At 47.0% G+C, this 25,552-nt stretch overlaps 1 protein-coding gene across 1 annotated transcript in view; it reads left to right on the top strand.

The window, feature by feature from the left end:
- Positions 1-25,552, top strand: part of LOC106579751 (procollagen-lysine,2-oxoglutarate 5-dioxygenase 2) — a 128,109-nt gene that overhangs the window by 28,747 nt on the left and 73,810 nt on the right. Inside the window, exons 2-4 of the mRNA XM_045702853.1 lie at positions 9,192-9,283; positions 11,391-11,527; positions 21,886-22,049. Coding sequence (XP_045558809.1) covers positions 9,192-9,283; positions 11,391-11,527; positions 21,886-22,049 — 393 coding nt within the window. The remainder of the gene's footprint in view (positions 1-9,191; positions 9,284-11,390; positions 11,528-21,885; positions 22,050-25,552) is intronic.

Genomic DNA, 25,552 nt, shown 5'->3' with positions numbered 1-25,552 from the left:
ACTACTTTTAACCGGAGCCATATGGTCGTAGTGCACTACTTTTAACCAGAGCCATATGGCCAAATGTAGTGCACTACTTTTAACCAGAGCTTATGGTCAAATGTAGTGCACTACTTTTAACCAGAGTCATATGGTCGTAGAGCACTATAAAGGGAATAGGGTGCAATAGGGGATGCAGCTTGAGCATCCCACGGCCGCTGAGCTTGTCTTGGCCAGGCAGACACTAGATACATTGGGTGATTCTAGTGGGGACAGAGCTTGTTGACTTGGCGGATACCGAACCGCGTGCAGTAATACGAGTCTGTTTGAGTCAGTGAGCCAAGAATACCAAGGACTAACGATACTGATGTCATTCTGATTCCCAAATCAAATGCAGGATGTCTGGGCAGAGGCTGAGTCTGAGACAGGCAACCCTGTTGAAAGAAGTGCTTACTTTAGCAGGAGCCCAGCCTGTGAATCAAGGCTTTTTGCTCATTGAAATTTTTAAGTTTACCTAGACGGCTCTGTCCTGTTTTCTACAGGAGAACATTTATGCTGTGGGAGGCCCTTCTTACAGGAAGAGTTACAGCAGACCAGTGTTGTCTGTCTGAGTCCAGCCGGTCTGAGAGGAGAGCGCTGCATACCTCTCCTTCTGTGGACTGTTCCTTCGTGCTGACATTCTCCCCTGTTTGCTCTGACTGACTTGACTAGACACTCAACCTACAAAATTGCTAATGTTTAAAACTCTCTCTCTCTCTCCCTCCTGTCTCTCTTCATCTCTCCTTGGTCTTTGTCTCTCTTCTTCCCGACAGACAGACGGACAGACGGACAGACAGACAGACAGACAGACAGACAGACAGACAGACAGACAGACAGACAGACAGACAGACAGACAGACAGACAGACAGACAGACAGACAGACAGACAGACAGTAAAACACAGTGCATGAGATCATCAAGGACCACTGTGTTAGTGTTTCATCACAGAGAAGTCCACTCTGATGGCTTTAGCTTGAGGTCTCTGAAATGTTCAGCTTAACAGGGCTATCCTGCTAGTCATGTATTAAACAGGGCTATCCTGCTAGTCATGTATTAAACAGGGATATCCTGCTAGTCATGTATTAAACAGGGCTATCCTGCTAGTCATGTATTAAACAGGGCTATCCTGCTAGTCATGTATTAAACAGGGCTATCCTGCTAGTCATGTATTAAACAGGGCTATCCTGCTAGTCATGTATTAAACAGGGCTATCCTGCTAGTCATGTATTAAACAGGGCTATCCTGCTAGTCATGTATTAAACAGGGCTATCCTGCTAGTCATGTATTAAACAGGGCTATCCTGCTAGTCATGTATTAAACAGGGCTATCCTGCTAGTCATGTATTAAACATGGATATCCTGCTAGTCATGTATTAAACAGGGCTATCCTGCTAGTCATGTATTAAACAGGGCTATCCTGCTAGTCATGTATTAAACAGGGAAGTCATGTATTAAACAGGGAAGTCATGTATTAAACAGGGAAGTCATGTATTAAACAGGGAAGTCATGTATTAAACAGGGCTATCCTTCTAGACCCTAATGCATTATAACCTGTTGACTGATCCTAATGCATTATAACCTGTAGACTGATCCTAATGCATTATAACCTGTAGACTGATCCTAATGCATTATAACCTGTTGACTGACCCTAATGCATTATAACCTGTAGACTGATCCTAATGCATTATAACCTGTAGACTGATCCTAATGCATTATAACCTGTAGACTGATCCTAATGCATTATAACCTGTAGACTGATCCTAATGCATTATAACCTGTAGACTGATCCTAATGCATTATAACCTGTAGACTGATCCTAATGCATTATAACCTTTAGACTGATCCTAATGCATTATAACCTGTTGACTGAGGAACAAGTCATTCACCACATCTGCCACGTTTCAGTGATGCCGAGATCAAAGTCATAAAACCATGGGTGAAATTACACAGAGATTCCCAGAAGTTAGTGGAAATTCCAGAGTTGTTGGTACTGATGTTAGCTCTCCATGCTTCTGTTCTCCGTTATTTACCAGGAAGTCCATCTATTACATTTTTTATTTATTTTTTCTACTGCATCATTGATTGTATGTTTGTTTTACTCCATGTGTAACTCTGTGTTTTTGTATGTTGTCGAACTGCTTTGCTTTATCTTGGCCAGGTCGCAGTTGTAAATGAGAACTTGTTCTCAACTTGCCTACCTGGTTAAATAAAGGTGAAATAAAATAAAAAAATAAATAAATAAACATGGTGTCTTTGGGAAGTTTTTAGAACCAGGAAGTCTATTACAGAATGTCTTCGGAAGGTTTTTAACTAGGAAGTCTATTGCAGGGTGTCTTTGGGAGGTTTTTAAACCAGGAAGTCTATTACAGAGTGTCTTTGGGAGGTTTTTAAACCAGGAAGTCTATTGCAGGGTGTCTTTGGGAGGTTTTTAAACCAGGAAGTCTATTACAGAGTGTCTTTGGGAGGTTTTTAAACCAGGAAGTCTATTACAGGGTGTCTTTGGGAAGTTTTTAGAACCAGGAAGTCTATTACAGAATGTCTTTGGAAGGTTTTTAACTAGGAAGTCTATTACAGGGTGTCTTTGGGAGTTTTTTAACCAGGAAGTCTATTACAGAGTGTCTTTGGGAGGTTTTAATGTGTCCTCCTCTCCATGCATTTCGGCTTTAGCCAGCTCTGTCGAGTGAAGGGCCTAGACCTCTGTCCTCCTATCTTCAGTCGTTGACCCACCCCCCTGGCTTGCTGCCTGGCTGGCTGACTGGCTGTCGTGTGTTAGCTTAGAGGGGTCGCTCCGAAAGAGATTTGAGGCAAGAAACCTCCAGTGATGGACCAGACACACAAACCAACTCTATTCCTGACTGGTTTATGGCATGGTGAGGGGGGGGGAGGTCAAACCCAGGTCACAGTGATTTAGTCTTGCACTTTAGAGTCCTGGGTTGGTACCCTATTCCCTATATAGTGTACTACTTTAGACCAGGGCTCTATAGGACCCTATTCTCTATATATAGTGTATTACTTTAGACCAGGGCCCTATAGAACCCTATTCCCTATATAGTGTACTACTTTAGACCAGGGCCCTATAGAACCCTATTTCCTATATATAGTGTACTACTTTAGACCAGGGCCCTATAGAACCCTATTCCCTATATAGTGTACTACTTTAGACCAGGGCTCTATAGAACCCTATTCTCTATATATAGTGTATTACTTTAGACCAGGGCCCTATAGAACCCTATTTCCTATATATAGTGTACTACTTTAGACCAGGGCCCTATAGAACCCTATTTCCTATATATAGTGTACTACTTTAGACCAGGGCCCTATAGAACCCTATTCCCTATATATTCATATAGTGTACTACTTTAGACCAGGGTTTATAAGGGCTCTGGTCCATAGGGAATTGGGTGCCATATCAGACACACCATTTTGTTTTGTCTTGGAGAGTGGAGTCCCCCAAACCCCCCATGGCACACACCAGATCAGACCATTGTGTAATGGGGGAGGGGGGGGGGAAATATCCAGACTGGTCCTTGTCCAGGGATCCCTTCCTCTACTGAGAGGATGATGATATCACCTTCCCTGTTAAACAGTGAAACATACTCTCTCTCTCTGCCGTGCCTCTGTGGAGCCATGGGGGACAGACAGGGGTCTTTACAGATGGACAGGGGTCTTTACAGCCAGACAGGGGTCTTTACAGAGAGACAGGGGTCTTTACAGCCAGACAGGGGTCTTTACAGCCAGACAGGGGTCTTTACAGAGAGACAGGGGTCTTTACAGCCAGACAGGGGTCTTTACAGCCAGACAGGGGTCTTTACAGCCAGACAGGCTTCTTTACAGACAGACAGGGGTCTTTACAGCCAGACAGGCTTCTTTACAGACAGACAGGGGTCTTTACAGCCAGACAGGCTTCTTTACAGACGGACAGGGGTCTTTACAGCCAGACAGGGGTCTTTACTGCCGGACAGGCTTCTTTACAGCCAGACAGGGGGTCTTTACAGCCAGACAGGGGTCTTTACAGACAGACAGGCTTCTTTACAGCCAGACAGGGGGCCTTTACAGCCAGACAGGGGTCTTTACAGACAGACAGGGGTCTTTACAGATACGTGTCCAGTAGTGTGAATAACAGACAAGGGTCTTTACAGACAGGCGTGTTACTGATGGACTACTGATGGAGTGGGATTCCCATGTCTTCTTCCCCCAGGTGTACAACAAGACAAACTAGCATAGATAAAACCTCCCAATATGATTGGTTGTTCCGTCTCTGTAAGGAGGAAGCGGTCCTAGTTTACTTCCTTGTTGGCAATGTGGAATAAAAAACTGCGGTACCGTGACCAGGACTCTACTGTATCTCTGGGATAGAGTGAAAAACAGAACGTGTAGGCAGTCTCGTTTTACAGTCAAAACAGCTGTTCTCTCACACTGATTGCTAATGACTTTCCCAGATGTGGGAAAAATCCCACCCCTCTCTCTCTCCATCCCCCTCCTCTCTCCAACTCCCCCATCACTCCATCCCCCTCCTCTCTCTCTCCATCCCCCTCCTCTCTCTCTCCATCTCCCCCATCACTCCAACTCTCCCATCCCCCTCCTCTCTCTCTTCATTCCCCTCTCCCTCCAACTCTCCCATCCCCCTCCTCTCTCTCTTCATTCCCCTCTCCCTCCAACTCTCCCATCCCCCTCCTCTCTCTCTCCATTCCCCTCTCCCTCCTCTCTCTCTCCATTCCCCTCTCCCTCCAACTCTCAAATCCCCCCTCCTCTCTCTCTCCATTCCCCTCTCCCTCAAACTCTCCCATCCCCCTCCTCTCTCTCTCCATTCCCCCATCTCCCCCCAACTCCCCCGTCACTCCATCCCCCAACTCTCCCATCACTCCATCCCCCAACTCCCCATCACTCCATCCCCCACCTCCCCCGTCACTCCATCCCCCACCTCCCTCATCACTCCATCCTCCTCAGACAGCCAGACAGCAGACTAGACAGCCAGACAGCAGACTAGACAGCCAGACAGCAGACTAGACAGCCAGACAGCAGACTAGACAGCCAGACAGCAGACTAGACAGCCAGACAGCAGACTAGACAGCCAGACAGCAGACTAGACAGCCAGACAGCAGACTAGACAGCCAGACAGCAGACTGGACAGCCAGACAGCAGACTAGACAGCCAGACAACAGACTAGACAGCCAGACAGCAGACTAGACAGCCAGACAGCAGACTAGACAGCAGACTAGACAGCCAGACAGCAGACTAGACAGCCAGACAACAGACTAGACAGCCAGACAGCAGACTAGACAGCCAGACAGCAGACTAGACAGCCAGACAACAGACTAGACAGCCAGACAGCAGACTAGACAGCCAGACAGCAGACTAGACAGCCAGACAACAGACTAGACAGCCAGACAGCAGACTGGACAGCCAGACAACAGACTAGACAGCCAGACAGCAGACTAGACAGCCAGACAGCAGACTAGACAGCCAGACAGCAGACTAGACAGCCAGACAACAGACTAGACAGCCAGACAGCAGACTAGACAGCCAGACAGCAGACTAGACAGCCAGACAACAGACTAGACAGCCAGACAGCAGACTAGACAGCCAGACAGCAGACTAGACAGCCAGACAGCAGACTAGACAGCCAGACAGCAGACTAGACAGCCAGACAGCAGACTAGACAGCCAGACAGCAGACTAGACAGCCAGACAGCAGACTAGACAGCCAGACAGCAGACTAGACAGCCAGACAGCAGACTAGACAGCCAGACAACAGACTAGACAGCCAGACAGCAGACTGGACAGCCAGACAGCAGACTAGACAGCAGACTGGACAGCCAGACAGCAGACTAGACAGCCAGACAGCAGACTAGACAGCCAGACAGCAGACTAGACAGCCAGACAGCAGACTAGACAGCCAGACAACAGACTAGACAGCCAGATAGCAGACTGGACAGCCAGACAGCAGACTAGACAGCAGACTGGACAGCCAGACAGCAGACTAGACAACCAGACAGCAGACTAGACAGCCAGACAGCAGACTAGACAGCCAGACAGCAGACTAGACAGCCAGACAGCAGACTAGACAGCCAGACACAGAGACAAAGACACACCTGAGCTTTTCAAGGCAGTGTCCGCTTCTTCCCCCATCTCCCTCTGTGGGGCTGGAGCTTTGTCTGGCTGACTCTCTGGCTGACTGACTGACTGACTGGCTGTCTGGCTGTCTCTCTGGCTTGCTGGATGGATGGCTGACTGGCTGGCTTACTAGCTGGCTGTTTCTCTGGCTGGCTGTCTGGCTGTCTCTCTGGCTTGCTGGATGGATGGCTGACTGGCTGACTGACTGACTGGCTGTCTCTCTGGCTTGCTGGATGGATGGCTGACTGGCTGACTGACTGACTGGCTGTTTCTCTGGCTGGCTGTCTGGCTGTCTGGCTAGCTGTCACCGGAGACCCCTGGCTTAGTTATGGGGAGACAGATCTTCATCCCCTTATCGACCTGCATGTGTTAGAGCAGAGCTGGAAGCGCCATTTGAACGGTGACAGCCCCACTGCAGGACAGACCAGACTAGACCAGGGTGAGGGAATGGCTGAGTAATACTGACAGGAAATAGAGGGAAATGAACACCAATGAGGCTGTGATGGAGCTTTGGGAGGGTAGGGGGAGATTCCATTATCACTTCAATATTTCAGAGCATATGGAGAGTGCTGAAAACTGAGTTTGCATTCCCAGGATCTGAAAACTGAATCCACATGGAGTGGGGCTGAAAACTGAGTTTGCATTCCCAGGATCTGAAGACTGAATCCACATGGAGTGGGGCTGAAAACTGAGTTTGCATTCCCAGGATCTGAAGACTGAATCCACATGGAGTGGGGCTGAAAACTGAGTTTGCATTCCCAGGAACTGAAAACTGAATCCACATGGAGTGGGGCTGAAGACTGAATCCACATGGAGTGGGGCTGAAAACTGAATCCACATGGAGTGGGGCTGAAGACTGACTCCACATGGAGTGGTGCTGAAAACTGAGTTTGCATTCCCAGGTTCTGAAGACTGAATCCACATGGAGTGGGGCTGAAAACAGAATCCACATGGAGTGGTGGTGAAAACTGAATCCACATGGAGTGGTGCTGAAGACTGAATCCACATGGAGTGGGGCTGAAGACTGAATCCACATGGAGTGGTGCTATTCATCCAGAAAGGTGTCTTTCAGTTTGGGTTATGGGCTGCCATTTGGTCTGTCTGGTATTTCCTGAAGTGTATTAGCCAGCTAAACTAACATAACAGTTATTAAGCCACCATGGCAGATTGAGATAGACACAGGAAGTGTGTAGGAACATACGATTTGCTCCTTGTGAACTAGATCCAGCGATCCCAACTGCTCCTAAATATTTTGCTGTGCAACCTGGAATTTTAATTCGGGACCCAAAAATGACCCGTATATGATAATTGTTTAGGCTTCACTGTGTCGCTGTTTCCGAGTGAGAGAAAAAAGTGAGTGCAGATTTGTGACTGTCACGGCCATTACTCCAGAGAAACCGTAGTGTCTCTATCCCAAACCTTTCTAAACTTGTGACCCCTATTACCAGCGCTACGTTTTATTCCTTCACTATAAAAAAAATAATATTCAGGGACTTAGTAAATATTATCCCAAAACATCTCTGATTTTCACAAAAATGCAGGTTTAACTGGTTTAACTTCAATATTTTATTACCTTCATTTTTACGTGTTAAAAAAATCATCAAATGTAAATAAAATTCGTTTTATTTACTAAATATTCATAATATTTACTCTCAACTTAATAAGAATTGTACATTTTTGCAACAACTTGTCATGTGGTTCGGTTTTGAGAGAATTGTGGGTAATTCATTTATTTTTTTACTTTGATACTTTTACACTATTTTACATGCATGTTTGAAGAAAGACAATCGTATTTCTATATTCGTATTAAGCAGTTTGTTTTGCTATGAGGTATAATGGATCATGATGAACAGACAGTAAAACCGTTGGGAAAATTGACGTTCAAAAATGAAACGACACATTCCCACCTTAAACAACCCACAATGCTTAGAGGCACGTGCAGCGTCATACAATGCATGCAGTTCTACCTCCACTAAACAGGATGTTGATGGCACTTTAATTTGAGGAGGATGGGCACGTGGTAATGGCTAGAGGCGAATAAGTGAAAAGGTATCAACAACGTCAAACACATGGTTTCCATGTGCGGTTAGTTTGTTGCTTTTCCAATAAGAGCTTGACTTACTGTGGTTTTACAGAACCTAGCAATAGATTTCTACTTCCTGTAATCAAAATGTTACCCAGTGAGGTTACCGTTGGTGTATTTTAAAAAGTTGTGCAAAACACTTCCTGTGGTGGAATCAATTGAGCTTAGATGGAGGTATTTCCCTACAGTTAGATGGAGGTATTTCCCTGCAGTGATATTAATGCAGTATTTGTCATTATAATGAATACACTCTCTCTCCACCCAGGGTATGTTTCCATAACATTTCTCAGGGGCTGTTCCCTCAATCAGAGCTCAGCTCTTACCTCCCTCCCTCCTTACTTCCTCCCTCAGTTTGATGTGTTTTTTCGCACGAGGCTGTGGCGTTGATTTCTCTTACTGGAGGCATCTCTGGTCGCAGCCTCTACCCTAGCCCTAGCCTCAGCCCTCACACACAGAGGAAATGTGCATTATGTAAGTGCGGACCGGGAACTTGGAGGTCCGGAAACTTCCTTTCACCCCAATAATAAAATTACCTTGTCTGAAATATGCTTTTATATGTAAATTCCTCATGTTATATGTAGATGTTCTGTCCGTGCGTTGTTAAGATGTGTCATAGTGCCGCTAAACCAGGCAGTCATCAATGTGTTGACCTAGGTCTGTGGGTTGGTTAGGATCATGGTGGGAGGAACGGGATAACCACTACTTTATAGGGATGAAATAACATGTATATTTTGGTGCGAGTTGTTGCTTTAAAATGTACGCCAGGCTTTGGAGCAATAAAATGGTTCCTTTATTTCCTTATCCAAACATTTCGCTGCGGTAAGAATGCAGGCCTTCCTTGCAATTGGGTAAACTGTCATCATGCCGGACATAGGACCAATAAAAGTGATAAATGTCTATTGGTTTAATTTGCCTTTGTGATTATGATGATTACACACGTCTTGATCTGGTTTAATGTTTTGTTTTCCTTTCTTTCCAGAGAAGTTGCTGGTCCTCACCGTTGCCACACAGGAGACTGATGGCTATCGCCGCTTCATGCAGTCAGCCGACTATTTCAACTACACTGTCAAGGTAAGGACCATGCACCGTCTCTCTCGTTTAGTTCTACCATGCATTGTCTCTCTCTCGTTTAGTTCTACCATGCACCGCCTCTCTCTCGTTAAGTTCTAACATTCATCATCTCTCTCTCGTTTAGTTCTACCATGCACCGTCTCTCGTTTAGTTCTGTCATGCACCACCTCTCTCGTTTAGTTCTACCATGCACCGTCCCTCTCTCGTTTAGTTCTACCATGCACCGTCCCTCTCTCGTTTAGTTCTACCATGCACCGTCTCTCGTTTAGTTCTGTCATGCACCACCTCTCTCGTTTAGTTCTAACATTCAGCGTCTCTCTCGTTTAGTTCTACCATGCGCCGTCTCTCTCTCGTTTAGTTTTACCATGCGCCGTCTCTCTCGTTTAGTTCTACCATGCACCGTCCCTCTCTCGTTTAGTTCTACCATGCACCGTCTCTCTCGTTTAGTTCTACCATGTGCCGTCTCTCTCGTTTAGTTCTACCATGCGCCGTCTCTCTCGTTTAGTTCTACCATGCACCGCCTCACTCTCGTTTAGTTCTACCATGCACCGTCCCTCTCTCGTTTAGTTCTACCATGCACCGTCTCTCTCATTTAGTTCTACCATGTGCCGTCTCTCTCGTTTAGTTCTACCATGCGCCGTCCCTCTCTCGTTTAGTTCTACCATGCACCGTCTCTCTCGTTTAGTTCTACCATGCGCCGTCTCTCTCGTTTAGTTCTACCATGCACCGTCCCTCTCTCGTTTAGTTCTACCATGCACTGTCTCTCTCATTTAGTTCTACCATGCACCGTCTTTCTCGCTTAGTTCTACCATGCGCCGTCTCTCTCGTTTAGTTCTACCATGCGCCGTCTCTCTCGTTTAGTTCTACAATGCACCATCTCTCTCTCGTTTAGTTCTACCATGCACTGTCCCTCTCTCGTTTAGTTCTGCCATGCACCGTCTCTCTCATTTAGTTACACCATGCACCGTCTCTCGTTTAGTTTTGTCATGCACCACCTCTCTCGTTTAGTTCTACCATGCGCCACCTCTCTCTCGTTTAGTTCTTCCATGCACCGTCTCTCTCGTTTTGTTCTGCCATGCACCGCCTCTCTCTCGTTTAGCTCTTCCATGCACCGTCTCTCTCGTTTTGTTCTGCCATGCACCGCCTCTCTCTCGTTTAGTTCTACCATGCGCCACCTCTCTCTCGTTTAGTTCTACCATGCACCGTCTCTCTCGTTTAGTTCTGCCATGCACCGTCTTTCTCGTTTAGTTCTAACATGCACCGTCTTTCTCGTTTAGTTCTGCCATGCACCGCCTCTCTCGTTTAGTTCTACCACATTGATTAGGCGTTGTCTTTATTTATTTATGCAAAACAGGATATTACCTACAAGACATATTTATTCTTGTAATTATTTTACTCCTGCTCAACCTCATCCTCAAATAATGAACTGATTGAACTATGAAATAAGAAGTAATAACCTTTCAGGGGAACCAGCCGTAGACTTGAGGCTATGGGAAACGTGTTAGCTGTCATCAGAGGATTCCTGGGGCAAAGCCCTTGTAGAACCTTACTGAATCTGACTTTGCATAACATAAATGTCAGTCTTCAGTCCTCAGTCAGGGCTCAATCCTCAGTCAGGGCTCAGTCCTCAGCCAGGGCTCAGTCCTCAGCCAGGGCTCAGTCCTCAGTCAGGGCTCAGTCCTCAGTCAGGGCTCAGTCCTCAGTCCTCAGTCAGGGCTCAGTCCTCAGTCAGGGCTCAGTCCTCAGTCAGGGCTCAGTCCTCAGCCAGGGCTCAGTCTTCAGTCAGGGCTCAGTCCACAAACCTCAGTCAGGGCTCAGTCCTCAGCCAGGGCTCAGTCCTCAGCCAGGGCTCAGTCCTCAGCCAGGGCTCAGTCCACAGTCAGGGCTCAGTCCTCAGCCAGGGCTCAGTCCTCAGCCAGGGCTCAGTCCTCAGCCAGGGCTCAGTCCTCAGTCAGGGCTCAGTCCTCAGCCAGGGCTCAGTCCTCAGTCCTCAGCCAGGGCCAGTGATAAGAGCATTGATAGAACCCACAGGGGTTCCTGACCCTTCGCCCCTAACCCCTGACCTCTAACCCCTGACCCTGACATGTCCCCTGTCTCTCTGCCACAGGTCCTGGGCATGGGAGAGGAGTGGAAGGGTGGGGACGTGGGCCGCTCCATTGGAGGAGGACAGAAGGTGAGACTACTGAAGGAAGCCATGGAGGGACTGAGTGACCAAGAAGACCTGGTGGTGCTGTCTGTCGACAGGTAGGAGAATCGGCTACCGTAGGATGACCTGGACAGTGCTGTACAACACATTACTGAGGGGCGGAGAAATGTATTACTTTAAGATTGAAATGCTTCAAATGTAGGACCTCAGTTGGCTCAAAAAAACTGTCAGAGACTCCAGTCACCCTAGTCATAGACTGTTCTCTCTGCTACCGCACGGGCAAGTGGTACCGGAGCGCCAAGACTAGGACCAAAAGGCTCCTTAACAGCTTCTACCCCCCAAGCCATAAGACTGCTGAACAGCTAAGCGGACACTACTTAAATTAACACACCCCTATGTTTTTTACACTGCTGCTACTCGCTGTTTATTATCTATGCATAGTCACTTTACCTCTACCTACATGTACAAATGACCTCGATTAACCGGTGTCCCCGCACACTGACTCGGTACCGGTACCCCCTGTATTTTATTGTATTTATTTAGTAAATATTTTCACCTCTTAAGGACCGGACCCTTTTTTTTCCCAGTTTTCGCCTAAAATGACATACCCAAATCTAACTGCCTGTATCTCAGGCCCTGAAGCAAGGATATGCATTTTCTTGGTACCATTTGAAAGGAAACACTTTGAAGAGGGGGGGGGGGTGGGGGGACTCTATTTCTTGAACTGCATTGTTGGTTAAGGACTTGTAAGTAAGCATTTCACAAAACATGTGACAAATAAAATATGATTTTAAATGTCTAAATCACTAGTTACGTAAAGCAGTCAATTGGACCATGTTCATCTTACTCCTTATCTTATGCAATATGCATTGGTACTTTGTGTTAGAATATTCAGTGTCTTGTTTTCCTAGAGGAAGGGAATCTGTCCACTAAGGCTGCGGGGTCATTGAAAGGTTAGGGGTTGTAGTTTCTCCATATTGGACCCAGATGTCCCTTAAACAAATCTTAACCCCTCCCTCCTGTGAGCCAAAAGTGTGAATATTCAGTTACCTCAACATTATGACTGTATGGATGACTGGTAGAGTTACTGTCTAGTTCCTGTATGGATGACTGGTAGAGTTACTGTCTGGTTCCTGTAGTGATGACTGGTAGGGGTAGTATTATGGATGGTAGTGGTAGTGATGAATGGTAGGGGGTAGTGATGACTGGTAGGGGTAGTGATGACTGGTAGGGTTAGTGTTAGGGATGACTGGTAGGGTTAGTGATGACTGGTAGAGTTAGTGTTAGGGATGACTGGTAGGGGTAGTGATGACTGGTAGGGTTAGTGTTAGGGATGACTGGTAAGGGTAGTGATGACTGGTAGGGGTAGTGATGACTGGTAGGGGGTAGTGATGACTGGTAGGGGTAGTGATGACTGGTAAGGGTAGTGATGACTGGTAGGGGTAGTGATGACTGGTAGGGGTAGTGATGACTGGTAAGGGTAGTGATGACTGGTAGGGGTAGTGATGACTGGTAGGGGGTAGTGATGACTGGTAGGGTTAGTGATGACTGGTAGGCGTAGTGATGACTGGTAGGGGGGTAGTAATGACTGGTAGGGGGTAGTGATGACTGGTAGGGGGTAGTGATGACTGGTAGGGGGTAGTGATGACTGGTAGGGGTAGTGATGACTGGTAGGGGGTAGTGATGACTGGTAGGGTTATTGATGACTGGTAGGGGTAGTGATGACTGGTAGGGGGTAGTGATGACTGGTAGGGGGTAGTGATGACTGGTAGGGGTAGTGATGACTGGTAGGGGGTAGTGATGACTGGTATGGGTAGTGATGACTGGTAGGGGGTAGTGATGACTGGTAGGGGGTAGTGATGACTGGTAGGGGGTAGTGATGACTGGTAGGGGTAGTGATGACTGGTAGGGGGTAGTGATGACTGGTAGGGGGTAGTGATGACTGGTAGGGGTAGTGATGACTGGTAGGGGTAGTGATGACTGGTAGGGGGTAGTGATGACTGGTAGGGGGTAGTGATGACTGGTAGGGGTAGTGATGACTGGTAGGGGTAGTGATGACTGGTAGGGGGTAGTGATGACTGGTAGGGGTTGGTGTTATGGATGACTGGTAGGGGTAGTGATGACTGGTAGGGGGTAGTGATGACTGGTAGGGGTAGTGATGACTGGTAGTGGTAGTGATGACTGGTAGGGGGTAGTGATGACTGGTAGGGGTAGTGATGACTGGTAGGGGTAGTGATGACTGGTAGGGGGTAGTGATGACTGGTAGGGGGTAGTGATGACTGGTAGGGGGTAGTGATGACTGGTAGGGGGTAGTGATGACTGGTAGGGGGTAGTGATGACTGGTACTGTTAGTGATGACTGGTAGGGGGTAGTGATGACTGGTAGGGGGGTAGTGATGACTGGTAGGGGTAGTGATGACTGGTAGTGGTAGTGATGACTGGTAGGGGGTAGTGATGACTGGTAGGGGGTAGTGATGAATGGTAGGGGGGTAGTGATGACTGGTAGGGGGTAGTGATGACTGGTAGGGGTAGTGATGACTGGTAGGGGTAGTGATGACTGGTAGGGGGTAGTGATGACTGGTAGGGGTAGTGATGACTGGTAGGGGTAGTGATGACTGGTAGGGGGTAGTGTTATGGATGACTGGTAGGGGGTAGTGTTAGGGTTACTGGTAGGAGTAGTGTTGGGGTTACTGGTAGGGGTAGTGTTGGGGTTACTGGTAGGGGTAGTGTTGGGGTTACTGGTAGGGGTAGTGATGACTGGTAGGGGTAGTGTTATGGATGACTGGTAGGGGGTAGTGTTGGGGTTACTGGTAGGGGGTAGTGTAGGGTGACTGGTAGGGGTAGTGTAGGGTTACTGGTAGGGGTAGTGTAGGGTTACTGGTAGGGGTAGTGTAGGGTTACTGGTAGGGGGGTAGTGTAGGGTTACTGGTAGTGGGTAGTGTAGGGTTACTGGTAGGGGGTAGTGTAGGGTTACTGGTAGGGGGTAGTGTAGGGGTTACTGGTAGGGGTAGTGTAGGGTTACTGGTAGGGGTAGTGTAGGGTTACTGGTAGGGGTAGTGTAGGGTTACATGTAGGGGGTAGTGTAGGGTTACTGGTAGGGGGTAGTGTAGGGTTACTGGTAGGGGGTAGTGTAGGGTTACTTTTAGGGGGTAGTGTAGGGTTACTGGTAGGGGGTAGTGTAGGTTTACTGGTAGGGGGGTAGTGTAGGGTTACTGGTAGGGGGTAGTGTAGGGTTACTTTTAGGGGGTAGTGTAGGGTTACTGGTAGGGGGTAGTGTAGGTTTACTGGTAGGGGGTAGTGTAGGGTTACTGGTAGGGGGTAGTGTAGGGTTACTGGTAGGGGTAGTGTAGGGTTACTGGTAGGGGTAGTGTAGGGTTACTGGAAGGGGGTAGTGTAGGTTTACTGGAAGGGGTAGTAGAGGGTTACTGGTAGGTGTAGTGTAGAGTTACTGGTAGGGGGTAGTGTAGGGTTACTGCTGGGGGTAGTGATGACTGGTAGGGGGTAGTGTAGGGTTACTGGTAGGGGGTAGTGATGACTGGTAGGGGGTAGTGTAGGGTTACTGGTAGGGGGTGGTATAGGGTTACTGGTAGGGGTAGTGTAGGGTTACTGGTAGGGGGTAGTGTAGGGTTACTGGTAGGGGTAGTGTAGGGTTACTGGTAGGGGGTAGTGTAGGGTTACTGGTAGGGGGTAGTGTAGGGTTACTGGTAGGGGGTAGTGTAGGGTTACTGGTAGGGGGTAGTGTAGGGTTACTGGTAGGGGTAGTGTAGGGTTACTGGTAGGGGGTAGTGTAGGGTTACTGGTAGGGGTAGTGTAGGGTTACTGGTAGGGGTATTGTAGGGTTACTGGTAGGGGGTAGTGTAGGGTTACTGGTAGGGGATAGTGTAGGGTTACTGGTAGGAGTAGTGTAGAGTTACTGGTAGGGGGTAGTGTAGGGTTACTGGTAGGGGGTAGTGTTTGGGTTACTGGTAGGGGGTAGTGTAGGGTTACTGGTAGGGGTAGTGTTGGGGTTACTGGTAGGGGGTAGTGTAGGGTTACTGGTAGGGGTAGTGAAGGGTTACTGGTAGGGGGTAGTGTAGGGTTACTGGTAGGGGGTAGTGTAGGGTTACTGGTAGGGGTAGTGTAGGGTTACTGGTAGGGGTAGTGTTGGGTTAGTGGTAGGGGGTATTGTAGGGTTACTGGTAGGGGGGTGTGGATGACTGGTAGGGGGTAGTGTAGGGTTACTGGTAGGGGGTAGTGTAGGGTTACTGGTAGGGGTAGTGTAGGGTTACTGGTAGGGGTAGTGTAGGGTTACTGGTAGGGGTAGTGTAGGGTTACTGGTAGGGGTAGTGTAGGGTTACTGGTATGGGGTAGTGTAGGGTTACTGGTAGGGGTAGTGTAGGGTTATTGGTAGGGGGTAGTGTAGGGTTACTGGTAGGGGTAGTGTTGGGGTTACTGGTAGGGGTAGTGTAGGGGTTACTGGTAGGGGGTAGTGTAGGGTTACTGGTAGGTGTAGTGTAGGGTTACTGGTAGGGGGTAGTGTAGGGTTACTGGTAGGGGTAGTGTAGGGTTACTGGTAGGGGTAGTGTAGGGTTACTGGTAGGGGGTAGTGATGACTGGTAGGGGTAGTGTAGGGTTACTGGTAGGGGGTAGTGTAGGGTTACTGGTAGGGGTAGTGTAGGGTTACTGGTAGGGGGTAGTGTAGGGTTACTGGTAGGGGTAGTGTAGGGTTACTGGTAGGGGTAGTGTAGGGTTACTGGTATGGGGTAGTGTAGGGTTACTGGTAGGGGTAGTGTAGGGTTATTGGTAGGGGGTAGTGTAGGGTTACTGGTAGGGGTAGTGTTGGGGTTACTGGTAGGGGTAGTGTAGGGGTTACTGGTAGGGGGTAGTGTAGGGTTACTGGTAGGTGTAGTGTAGGGTTACTGGTAGGGGGTAGTGTAGGGTTACTGGTAGGGGTAGTGTAGGGTTACTGGTAGGGGGTAGTGATGACTGGTAGGGGTAGTGTAGGGTTACTGGTAGGGGGTAGTGTAGGGTTACTGGTAGGGGGTAGTGTAGGGTTACTGGTAGGGGTCGTTTAGGGTTACTGGTATGGGTAGTGTTGGGTTTACTGGTACTGGGTAGTGTAGGGTTACTGGTAGGGGTAGTGCAGGGTTACTGGTAGGGGTAGTGGAGGGTTACTGGTAGGGGGTAGTGTTGGGTTAGTGGTAGGGGGTAGTGTAGGGTTACTGGTAGGGGGTTGTGGATGACTGGTAGGGGGTAGTGTTGTGTTACTGGTAGGGGTAGTGTAGGGTTACTGGTAGGGGGTAGTTTTGGGGTTACTGGTAGGGGGTAGTGTAGGGTTACTGGTAGGGGGTAGTGTAGGGTTACTGGTAGGGGTAGTGTAGGGTTACTGGTAGGGGTAGTGTAGGGTTACTGGTAGGGGGTAGTGTAGGGGTTACTGGTAGGGGGTAGTTTTGGGGTTACTGGTAGGGGGTAGTGTAGGGTTACTGGTAGGGGGTAGTGTTGGGTTACTGGTAGGGGGTAGTGTAGGGTTACTGGTAGGGGGTAGTGTAGAGTTACTGGTAGGGGGTAGTGTTGGGGTTACTGGTAGGGGGGTAGTGTAGGGTTACTGGTAGGGGTAGTGTAGGGTTACTGGTAGGGGTAGTGTAGGGTTACTGGTAGGGGGGTAGTGTAGGGTTACTGGTAGGGGGTAGTGTGGGGTTACTGGTAGGGGGTAGTGTAGGGTTACTGGTAGGGGTAGTGTAGGGTTACTGGTAGGGGTAGTGTAGTATTACTGGTAGGGGGTAGTGTAGGGTTACTGGTAGGGGGTAGTGTAGGGTTACTGGTAGGGGGTAGTGGAGGGTTACTGGTAGGGGGTAGTGTTGGGTTAGTGGTAGGGGGTAGTGTAGGATTACTGGTAGGGGGTTGTGGATGACTGGTAGGGGTAGTGTAGTGTTACTGGTAGGGGTAGTGTAGGGTTACTGGTAGGGGGTAGTGTAGGGTTACTGGTAGGGGTAGTGTAGGGTTACTGGTAGGGGGTAGTGTAGGGTTACTGGTAGGGGGTAGTGTAGGGTTACTGGTAGGGGGTAGTGTGGGGTTACTGGTAGGGGGTAGTGTAGGGTTACTGGTAGGGGTAGTGTAGGGTTACTGGTAGGGGTAGTGTAGTATTACTGGTAGGGGGTAGTGTAGGGTTACTGGTAGGCGGTAGTGTAGGGTTACTGGTAGGGGTAGTGTAGTATTACTGGTAGGGGGTAGTGTAGGGTTACTGGTAGGGGGTAGTGTAGGGTTACTGGTAGGGGGTAGTGTAGGATTACTGGCTGGCTCCTATAGTGTTGCTATTGCCTGAGATCTCATTAAATGTGCATTAAGCTTCTCTGTGAGGTTTCTAGGATGGATAATTATCCCTAGCAAGGTGCTGATGCCTTGCCACTTACAACAGCATACCATCACATCAGAGAGTTGTGACTGCGGTTTTCCTTGGACTGTATGTGGTGCAGAAAGCCGTCTCAGAGTACAGATGGACGCCTCCGATAGCCACGTTCGCTCTTTATAAAGAATATCTTCCACCTAAACTGTTGGTTTTTTGGTCAGTTTAGTTAATTAAACATAACAGTCTCATTTAAGGCACTTACTCAGAAGGAAATGACAGGAAGTCAATTTATAACCATAGAGTCGTATATGGAAAAACACCTCCTTCCACCCGTGCAGACCTGTTGAAATCTGAGAGAGAGAGAGAGAGAGAGAGAGAGAGAGAGAGAGAGAGAGAGAGAGAGCGAGAGCGAGAAAGAGATTTCTGTTTACTTAGTAATAAAACGCCCTCCCTTCATTCATGAACGGTCCTAATTCTATTTAGCTCTGAAGCTGCAGGTGGAGAACAAGCTAATGCAGGTAACTGAGATACGGGTTCACAGAGTTGACTTTAGTGTCTCAGAATAGCAACAGCCCACCTCAGACTATGTGTGGCTTATTGCATTCCAGATAGGATGCTGCTACTGACTTGTTCCTAACGAAAATAAAATACATGTGTTGATGTAAGGTGTGCTTCTACACCTGCATTGATTGCTGTTTGGGGGGTTTTAGGCTGGGTTTCTGTACAGCACTTTGAGACGTCAACTGATGTAAGAAGGGCTTTATACATACATTTGATTTGATTTGACGTATATATCTGGTGTGTCAACTGGAAGGTTTACTTCCTGCTTTTCGTAAACACGTCAAATATCTGTGATGCTACGTTATGTTTGATGATATCTACAGTTCACATGTTATAACAACCGATATCTACAGTTCACGTGTTATAACAACAGATATCTACAGTACACATGTTATAACAACAGATATCTACAGATCACATGTTATAACAACCGATATCTACAGTTCACGTGTTATAACAACAGATATCTACAGTTCACATGTTATAACAACAGATATCTACAGTTCACGTGTTATAACAACAGATATCTACAGTACACATGTTATAACAACAGATATCTACAGTTCACATGTTATAACAACAGATATCTACAGTTCACATGTTATAACACAGATATCTACAGTTCACATGTTATAACAACAGATATCTACAGTACACATGTTATAACACAGATATCTACAGTTCACATGTTATAACAACAGATATCTACAGTACACATGTTATAACACAGATATCTACAGTTCACATGTTATAACAACAGATATCTACAGTTCACATGTTATAACAACAGATATCTACAGTTCACATGTTATAACAACAGATATCTACAGTTCACATGTTATAACAACAGATATCTACAGTACACGTGTTATAACAACAGATATCTACAGTTCACGTGTTATAACAACAGATATCTACAGTTCGCATGTTATAACACAGATATCTACAGTACACATGTTATAACAACAGATATCTACAGTACACGTGTTATAACAACAGATATCTACAGTTCACGTGTTATAACAACAGATATCTACAGTTCACATGTTATAACAACAGATATCTACAGTTCACATGTTATAACACAGATATCTACAGTTCACATGTTATAACAACAGATATCTACATGTGTGGGGTCATGGATCTCTGCCCTTTATCAGAGTGGTACAATTACATCAGTTACAGAGTGGCTAGTGTGTGTTTGTGTGTTTGCTCACATTTGTGTGTGTGTGTGTGTGTGTGTGTGTGTGTGTGTGTGTGTGTGTGTGTGTGTGTGTGTGTGTGTGTGTGTGTGTGTGTGTGCACGTATGAATGTGTGTGTTTGCATTCTTCTCAGGCTAAATTCTTTCCTAAATGCCTTTTTAAAGAGCAACACATTCCTTGGAAATTAGCCTATTTGACATCGATATGAGTCAGGAACATCATTGACTATAAATAGTAAATAGGTTAATTTTGGTCATAAAGTCAGTCTAGTCTTTAACGGAGTTTGGAACATCTGTGCGTCGCAACGGGTGAATAAATGGTGGAGTTTTGATTTGACGATGTCCATTTTCCCCCTCTAACATGGGGTGAACAGCTGCGGTGACTGCTCTTTATGCATTAGTATAAACAGCGAGACGGACCTGACCAGCAGCTCTGACTTTGTTTACATAAGACAACACGTCGCACATTTTCTTTAATAAATAACAAACTCTTTAGTTAGATGTACAATTGAGCAACTGAAACATCTTTGGCAAATATGTAAACAATTATTACAGATTTATTGAGTTATTTTATCATTTATTCTGGGGATTTTTCATGTGGGGGGGGGGGTCTTGGGGGGCAATCGTTAACCAAACGTGTAATCGGTCAGGAAACACACCTCCCAAGACTAAAATATAATTTTTGTAATGAGCAATAATAATACAATTTAAAAAAACACATATGTGCCAATCTGTTTATTCATTGGCTATTTAAAAAACACATATGTGCCAATCTGTGTATTCATTGGCTATTTAAATCCATGAATGTGTGCTGGACACCCTTGTTCAGCGTGGGGAATGTCTCACTTGTTCTCTTTATTTAACCTACCTGGTTAAATAAAGTTGAAATGTTTTCATTCAGATTTCTATCTACCGTGGAGACAGTTACGGCCCAGTTGCTAGGAGTGGTCACAGATGTTGAATAGATAAGAGGAGTTCGAGGAGGAAATGGGGGGAAGCTGTCCAGAGTAGTATAACTACGGGTCTGGATATGTATAAATATGCTGTGATTTAACCTCTACCCTCTCTTCTCTCTCTACCCTCTCCTCTCTCTCTCTCTTCTCTCTTTACCCTCTCTCTCTCCTCTCTTTACCCTCTCTTTCTCTTCTCTCTTCTCTCTCTCTCTACTCTCTCTCTACCCTCTCTCTCTTCTCTCTCTTCTCTCTCTCTTCTCTCTCTACCCTCTCTCTCTTTTCTCTCTACTCTCTCTGTACTCTCTCGTCTCTCTCTACCCTCTCTCGTCTCTCTCTACCCTCTCTCTCTACTCTCTCTCTACCCTCTCTCTCTTCTCTCTCTCTTCTCTCTCTACCCTCTCTCTCTCTCTCTCTCTCTCTCTCTCTACTCTCTCTCTACCCTCTCTCTCTTCTCTCTCTCTTCTCTCTCTACCCTCTCTCTCTTCTCTCTCTACCCTCTCTCTTCCCTCTCTCTCTACCCTCTCTCTCTTCTCTCTCTTCTCTCTCTCTTCTCTCTCTACCCTCTCTCTCTTCTCTCTCTACCCTCTCTCTCTTCTCTCTCTACCCTCTCTTCTCTCTTCTCTTTTCTCTCTCTACCCTCTCTCTCTCTCTCTCTCTCTCTCTCTTCTCTCTCTCTCTCTCTCTCTCTCTCTCTCTCTCTCTCTCTCTCTCTCTCTCTCTCTACCCTCTCTCTCTTCTCTCTTTCTCTCTCTACCCTCTCTCTTCTCTCTCTACCCTCTCTTCTCTCTCTCTACCCTCTCTCTCTCTCTCTCTCTCTCTCTACCCTCTCTCTCTTCTCTCTCTACCCTCTCTCTCTCTCTCTACCCTCTCTCTCTTCTCTCTCTCTCTCTTTCTCTCTACCCTCTCTCTTCTCTCTCTACCCTCTCTCTCTACCCTCTCTACTCTCTCTTCTCTCTCTACCCTCTCTCTCTACCCTCTCTCTTCTCTCTCTCTCTCTTCTCTCTCTACCCTCTCTCTCTTCTCTCTCTACTCTCTCTCTCTACTCTCTCTCTTCTCTCTCTACCCTCTCTCTCTTCTCTCTCTACCCTCTCTCTCTTCTCTCTCTTTCTACCCTCTTTCTCTCTTCTCTCTCTCTACCCTCTCTCTTCTCTTCTCTCTACTCTCTCTGTTCTCTTGCTACCCTCTCTCTCTACCCCTTCTCTCTTCTCTCTCTACCCTTTCTCTCTACCCTCTCTACCCCTTCTCTCTTCTCTCTCTACCCTTTCTCTCTTTTCTCTCTACCCTATTTCTCTCTTCTCTCTCTACCCTCTCTCTGTTCTCTCTCCTCTCTCTCTACCCTCTCTCTCTTCTCTCTCTCTCTTCTCTCTCTACCCTCTCTCTCTTCTCTCTCTACCCCCCCATCTTCTCTCTCTCCAGTTATGATCTAATCTTCGCAGGGGGACCAGAGGAGATACTGAGGAAGTTCCAGGAAGCCAACCACAAGGTCCTGTTTGCTGCCGAGGGTTTGATCTGGCCTGATAAACGCCTACAGGACAAATACCCATCCGTCCGCAGCGGCAAACGCTTCCTCAACTCAGGAGGTGGGTCCAGAACACTGTCATCACAGAGTTTCTAAACCCAGAGGCCCAACATTGCGATACTTCCGGGACAGTTTCGTGAAGCAGACTCGACAGACCAAACCGGGGTTTGGGGTTTGGCAAGTCAATGGGAGAAATGAAAAATGTATCCTTAGCTTGTTAATTTTCTTGAAATCTGAAGACAAACCCCAGATTTGAGAATGTCTTGAGTAGCTGAAACGTTCATTACTGCAACCTTGTGAAAGTGACAAACTGACACATAAAAAAAAAAAAATCTAAAACAACTTTTTTGATTGGACAGCCTTTGATTTGATGTCCTGCACATGTGCAGTTCGGAGCGACATGACTGTTAGACCCGATGACGTGTTTAAGACAACTCAGAAACTCTGAACCTCCTAGTTAAAATGTGCGTATGTTTTTGTTGTTGTTGCATAGAGCTTCCTTTTGATTGATTCTGATACTTTCCAAGTAGGAAACTCAAAACCTCTTGTTTCTACAACGAGTTTCCATGCCGGAAAAGTCCCAAGGTTCCAAGTTGCCTTGAACGAAACACTACTTACAGTCCCTTTGGAAATTATTCAGACCCCTTGACTTTTTCCACATTTTGTTACGTTACAGCCTTATTCTAAAATTGATTTAATTTAATTTAATTTAAAACAATTCCTCAGCAATCTACACACCCCATAATGATAAAGTGAAAACAGGTTTTTAGAAATGTTTGCAAAAAACAGAAATACCTTATTTACGTAAGTTTAAAGACCCTTTGCTATGGAACTCGAAATTGAGCTCAGGTGCATCTTGTTTCCATTGATCATCCTTGAGATGTTTCTACAACTTGATTGGAGTCCACCTGTGATAAATTCAATTGATTATACATGATTTGGAAAGGCACACACCTGTCTATATAAGGTCCCAAAGTTGACAGGGCATATCAGAGCAAAAACCAAGCCATGAGGTCGAAGGAATTGTCTGTAGGTTTGTGTTGAGGCACAGATCTGGGGAGAAGGGGGCCAAAAAAAGTATTCAACGTTGAATATCCCCAGGAACATAGTGGCCTCCATCATTCTTAAATCAAAGAAGTTTGGAACCACCAACACTCTTCCTAGAGCTGGCTGCCCGGCCACACTTAGCAATCAGGGGGAGAAGGGCCTTGGTCAGGAGAGGTGACCAATAACCCGATGGTCACTCTTTAATTTACAAAAATAACAAAAATAACTCCAAGATCATTCCTCTACAGCCCAGTTTAGAAGAACTCGTAGGTGATTCCTCTACAGCCCAGTTTAGAAGAACTCGTAGGTGATTCCTCTACCCCCGAGTTTAGAAGAACTCGTAGGTGATTCCTCTACAGCCCAGAGTTTAGGAGAACTCATTGGTGATTCCTCTACCCCCCAGAGTTTAGAAACTGGGGGATTCCTCTACAGCTCAGAGTTAGAGGACCTCGGATAACTCGTAGGTGATTCCTCTACCCGCCAGAGTTTAGAAACCCTCTACAGCTCAGAGTTAGAGTAGGATAACTCGTAGGTGATTCCTCTACCCCCCAGAGTTTAGAAACCCTCTTCAGCCCAGAGTTTAGGAGAACTCATAGGTGATTCCTCTACAGCCCAGAGTTTAGGAGAACTCATAGGGCCCTCTACAGCCCAGAGTTTACCCGGATAACTCGTAGGTGGTCCCTCTACAGCCCAGAGTTTAGGAGAAGCCCTCTACAGCTCAGAGTTTAGGAGAACTCGTAGGTGGTTCCTCTACAGCCCAGAGTTTAGGAGAACAGGTCCCTCTACAGCCCAGAGTTTAGGAGAACTCGTAGGTGGTCCCTCTACAGCCCAGAGTTTAGGAGAATCCCTCTACAGCCCAGAGTTTAGAGACTGGATAACTCATTGGTGGTCCCTCTACAGCCCAGAGTTTAAGAGAATCTATCCCTCTACAGCCCAGAGTTTAGGACGAAACTCATAGGTGGTCCCTCTACAGCCCAGAGTTTAAGAAAGTCGCCCTCTACAGCCCAGAGTTTAGGAGAACTCATAGGTCGTCCCTCTACAGCCCAGAGTTTAGGAGAACTCATAGGTCGTCCCTCTACAGCCCAGAGTTTAGGAGAACTCATAGGTCGTCCCTCTACAGCCCAGAGTTTAGGAGAACTCATAGGTCGTCCCTCTACAGCCCAGAGTTTAGGAGAACTCATTGGTCGTCCCTCTACAGCCCAGAGTTTAGGAGAACTCATAGGTCGTCCCTCTACAGCCCAGAGTTTAGGAGAACTCATTGGTCGTCCCTCTACAGCCCAGAGTTTAAGAGAACTCATAGGTCGTCCCTCTACAGCCCAGAGTTTAGGAGAACTCATAGGTCGTCCCTCTACAGCCCAGAGTTTAGGAGAACTCATAGAACTCACAGATCAAGAATGAGGTCAGTCCTTTGAACGATAGCACTTGACGTGACTCTAACTTTTGTCACCGTTCCTGAAAGACACTGCTCTTCTGTGTCAACACTGATCGCTCGTAGAGGAAGGACAACACACACACACAGAGATTGTGTGTTCACGTAGAGAGAATACAAACAATAGAGAATGTGTTTTCTCTGTAAACTTCACGAACGGGGCACTGGGACGGTCACCAAGGTCTTTCCTGTCTGGAGGACTGATGATTCGGCTAAACTGCAGGTCTTCTGCATCTCATTCATCACCTCCAATAGACCAACGAGAGGACAATCCTGTTGACTTACTCCTTACATCCAGAACTGTGTTATGATGATTGCTGTGTAGTGTGTAAACATCCTAATGCTATTTTTATTTAGAACGGTTGATTATTGTTGTTTCCTGTAGTCCCCTCTCAGCCTGGCCTCTATAAAGCCTGTAGCTTGATAGCAGCTTCTGGTGCATGGCTGTCATTAAGTTGACATGTTTATTTGTCTTGGTCCCCCCCCGTGGGCCGTACTCTGCAACAAATTACAGGTTGTGTTTGTGTCTCTGAGGCCAGGAGAGGGCAGGCTGCCGGCCCACATCACCCAGGGGCCAAACTAACCACACCACCCAGGGGCCAAACTAACCACACCACCCAGGGACCTAACTAACCACACCACCCAGGGGCCAAACTAACCACACCACCCAGGGACCTAAACTAACAGGGACAGGTCCTGATGACTGTCTCTGTTCTATTTTATTTGGACCTGGTCTGGAGTGTCACGGAGAGGTGAAACCTTGGTTTGTTTGGGGAATGGTATGACAGGAGAGGGGTGAGTTTAGAGTCGGTCAGAACTGGAAAGTAGGTGAGGTTAGAGTCAGAGCAGGAGAGGGGTGAGTTTAGAGTCAGAGCAGGAGAGGGGTGAGTTTAGAGTCAGAGCAGGAGAGGGGTGAGTTTAGAGTCAGAGCAGGAGAGGGGTGCGTTTAGAGTCAGAGCAGGAGAGGGGTGAGTTTAGAGTCAGGACAGGACAGGAGAGGGGTGAGTTTAGAGTCAGGACAGGACAGGAGAGGGGTGTTTAGAGTAAGGACAGGACAGGAGAGGGGTGAGTTTAGAGTCAGGACAGGA

Source organism: Salmo salar, chromosome ssa19 (assembly GCF_905237065.1).
Source record: "Salmo salar chromosome ssa19, Ssal_v3.1, whole genome shotgun sequence".
In the NCBI taxonomy this organism is placed as follows: Eukaryota; Metazoa; Chordata; class Actinopteri; order Salmoniformes; family Salmonidae; genus Salmo; species Salmo salar.
The sequence above is the reverse complement of the archived record's forward strand: the minus strand, read 5'-3'. Positions and strand labels throughout refer to the sequence as shown.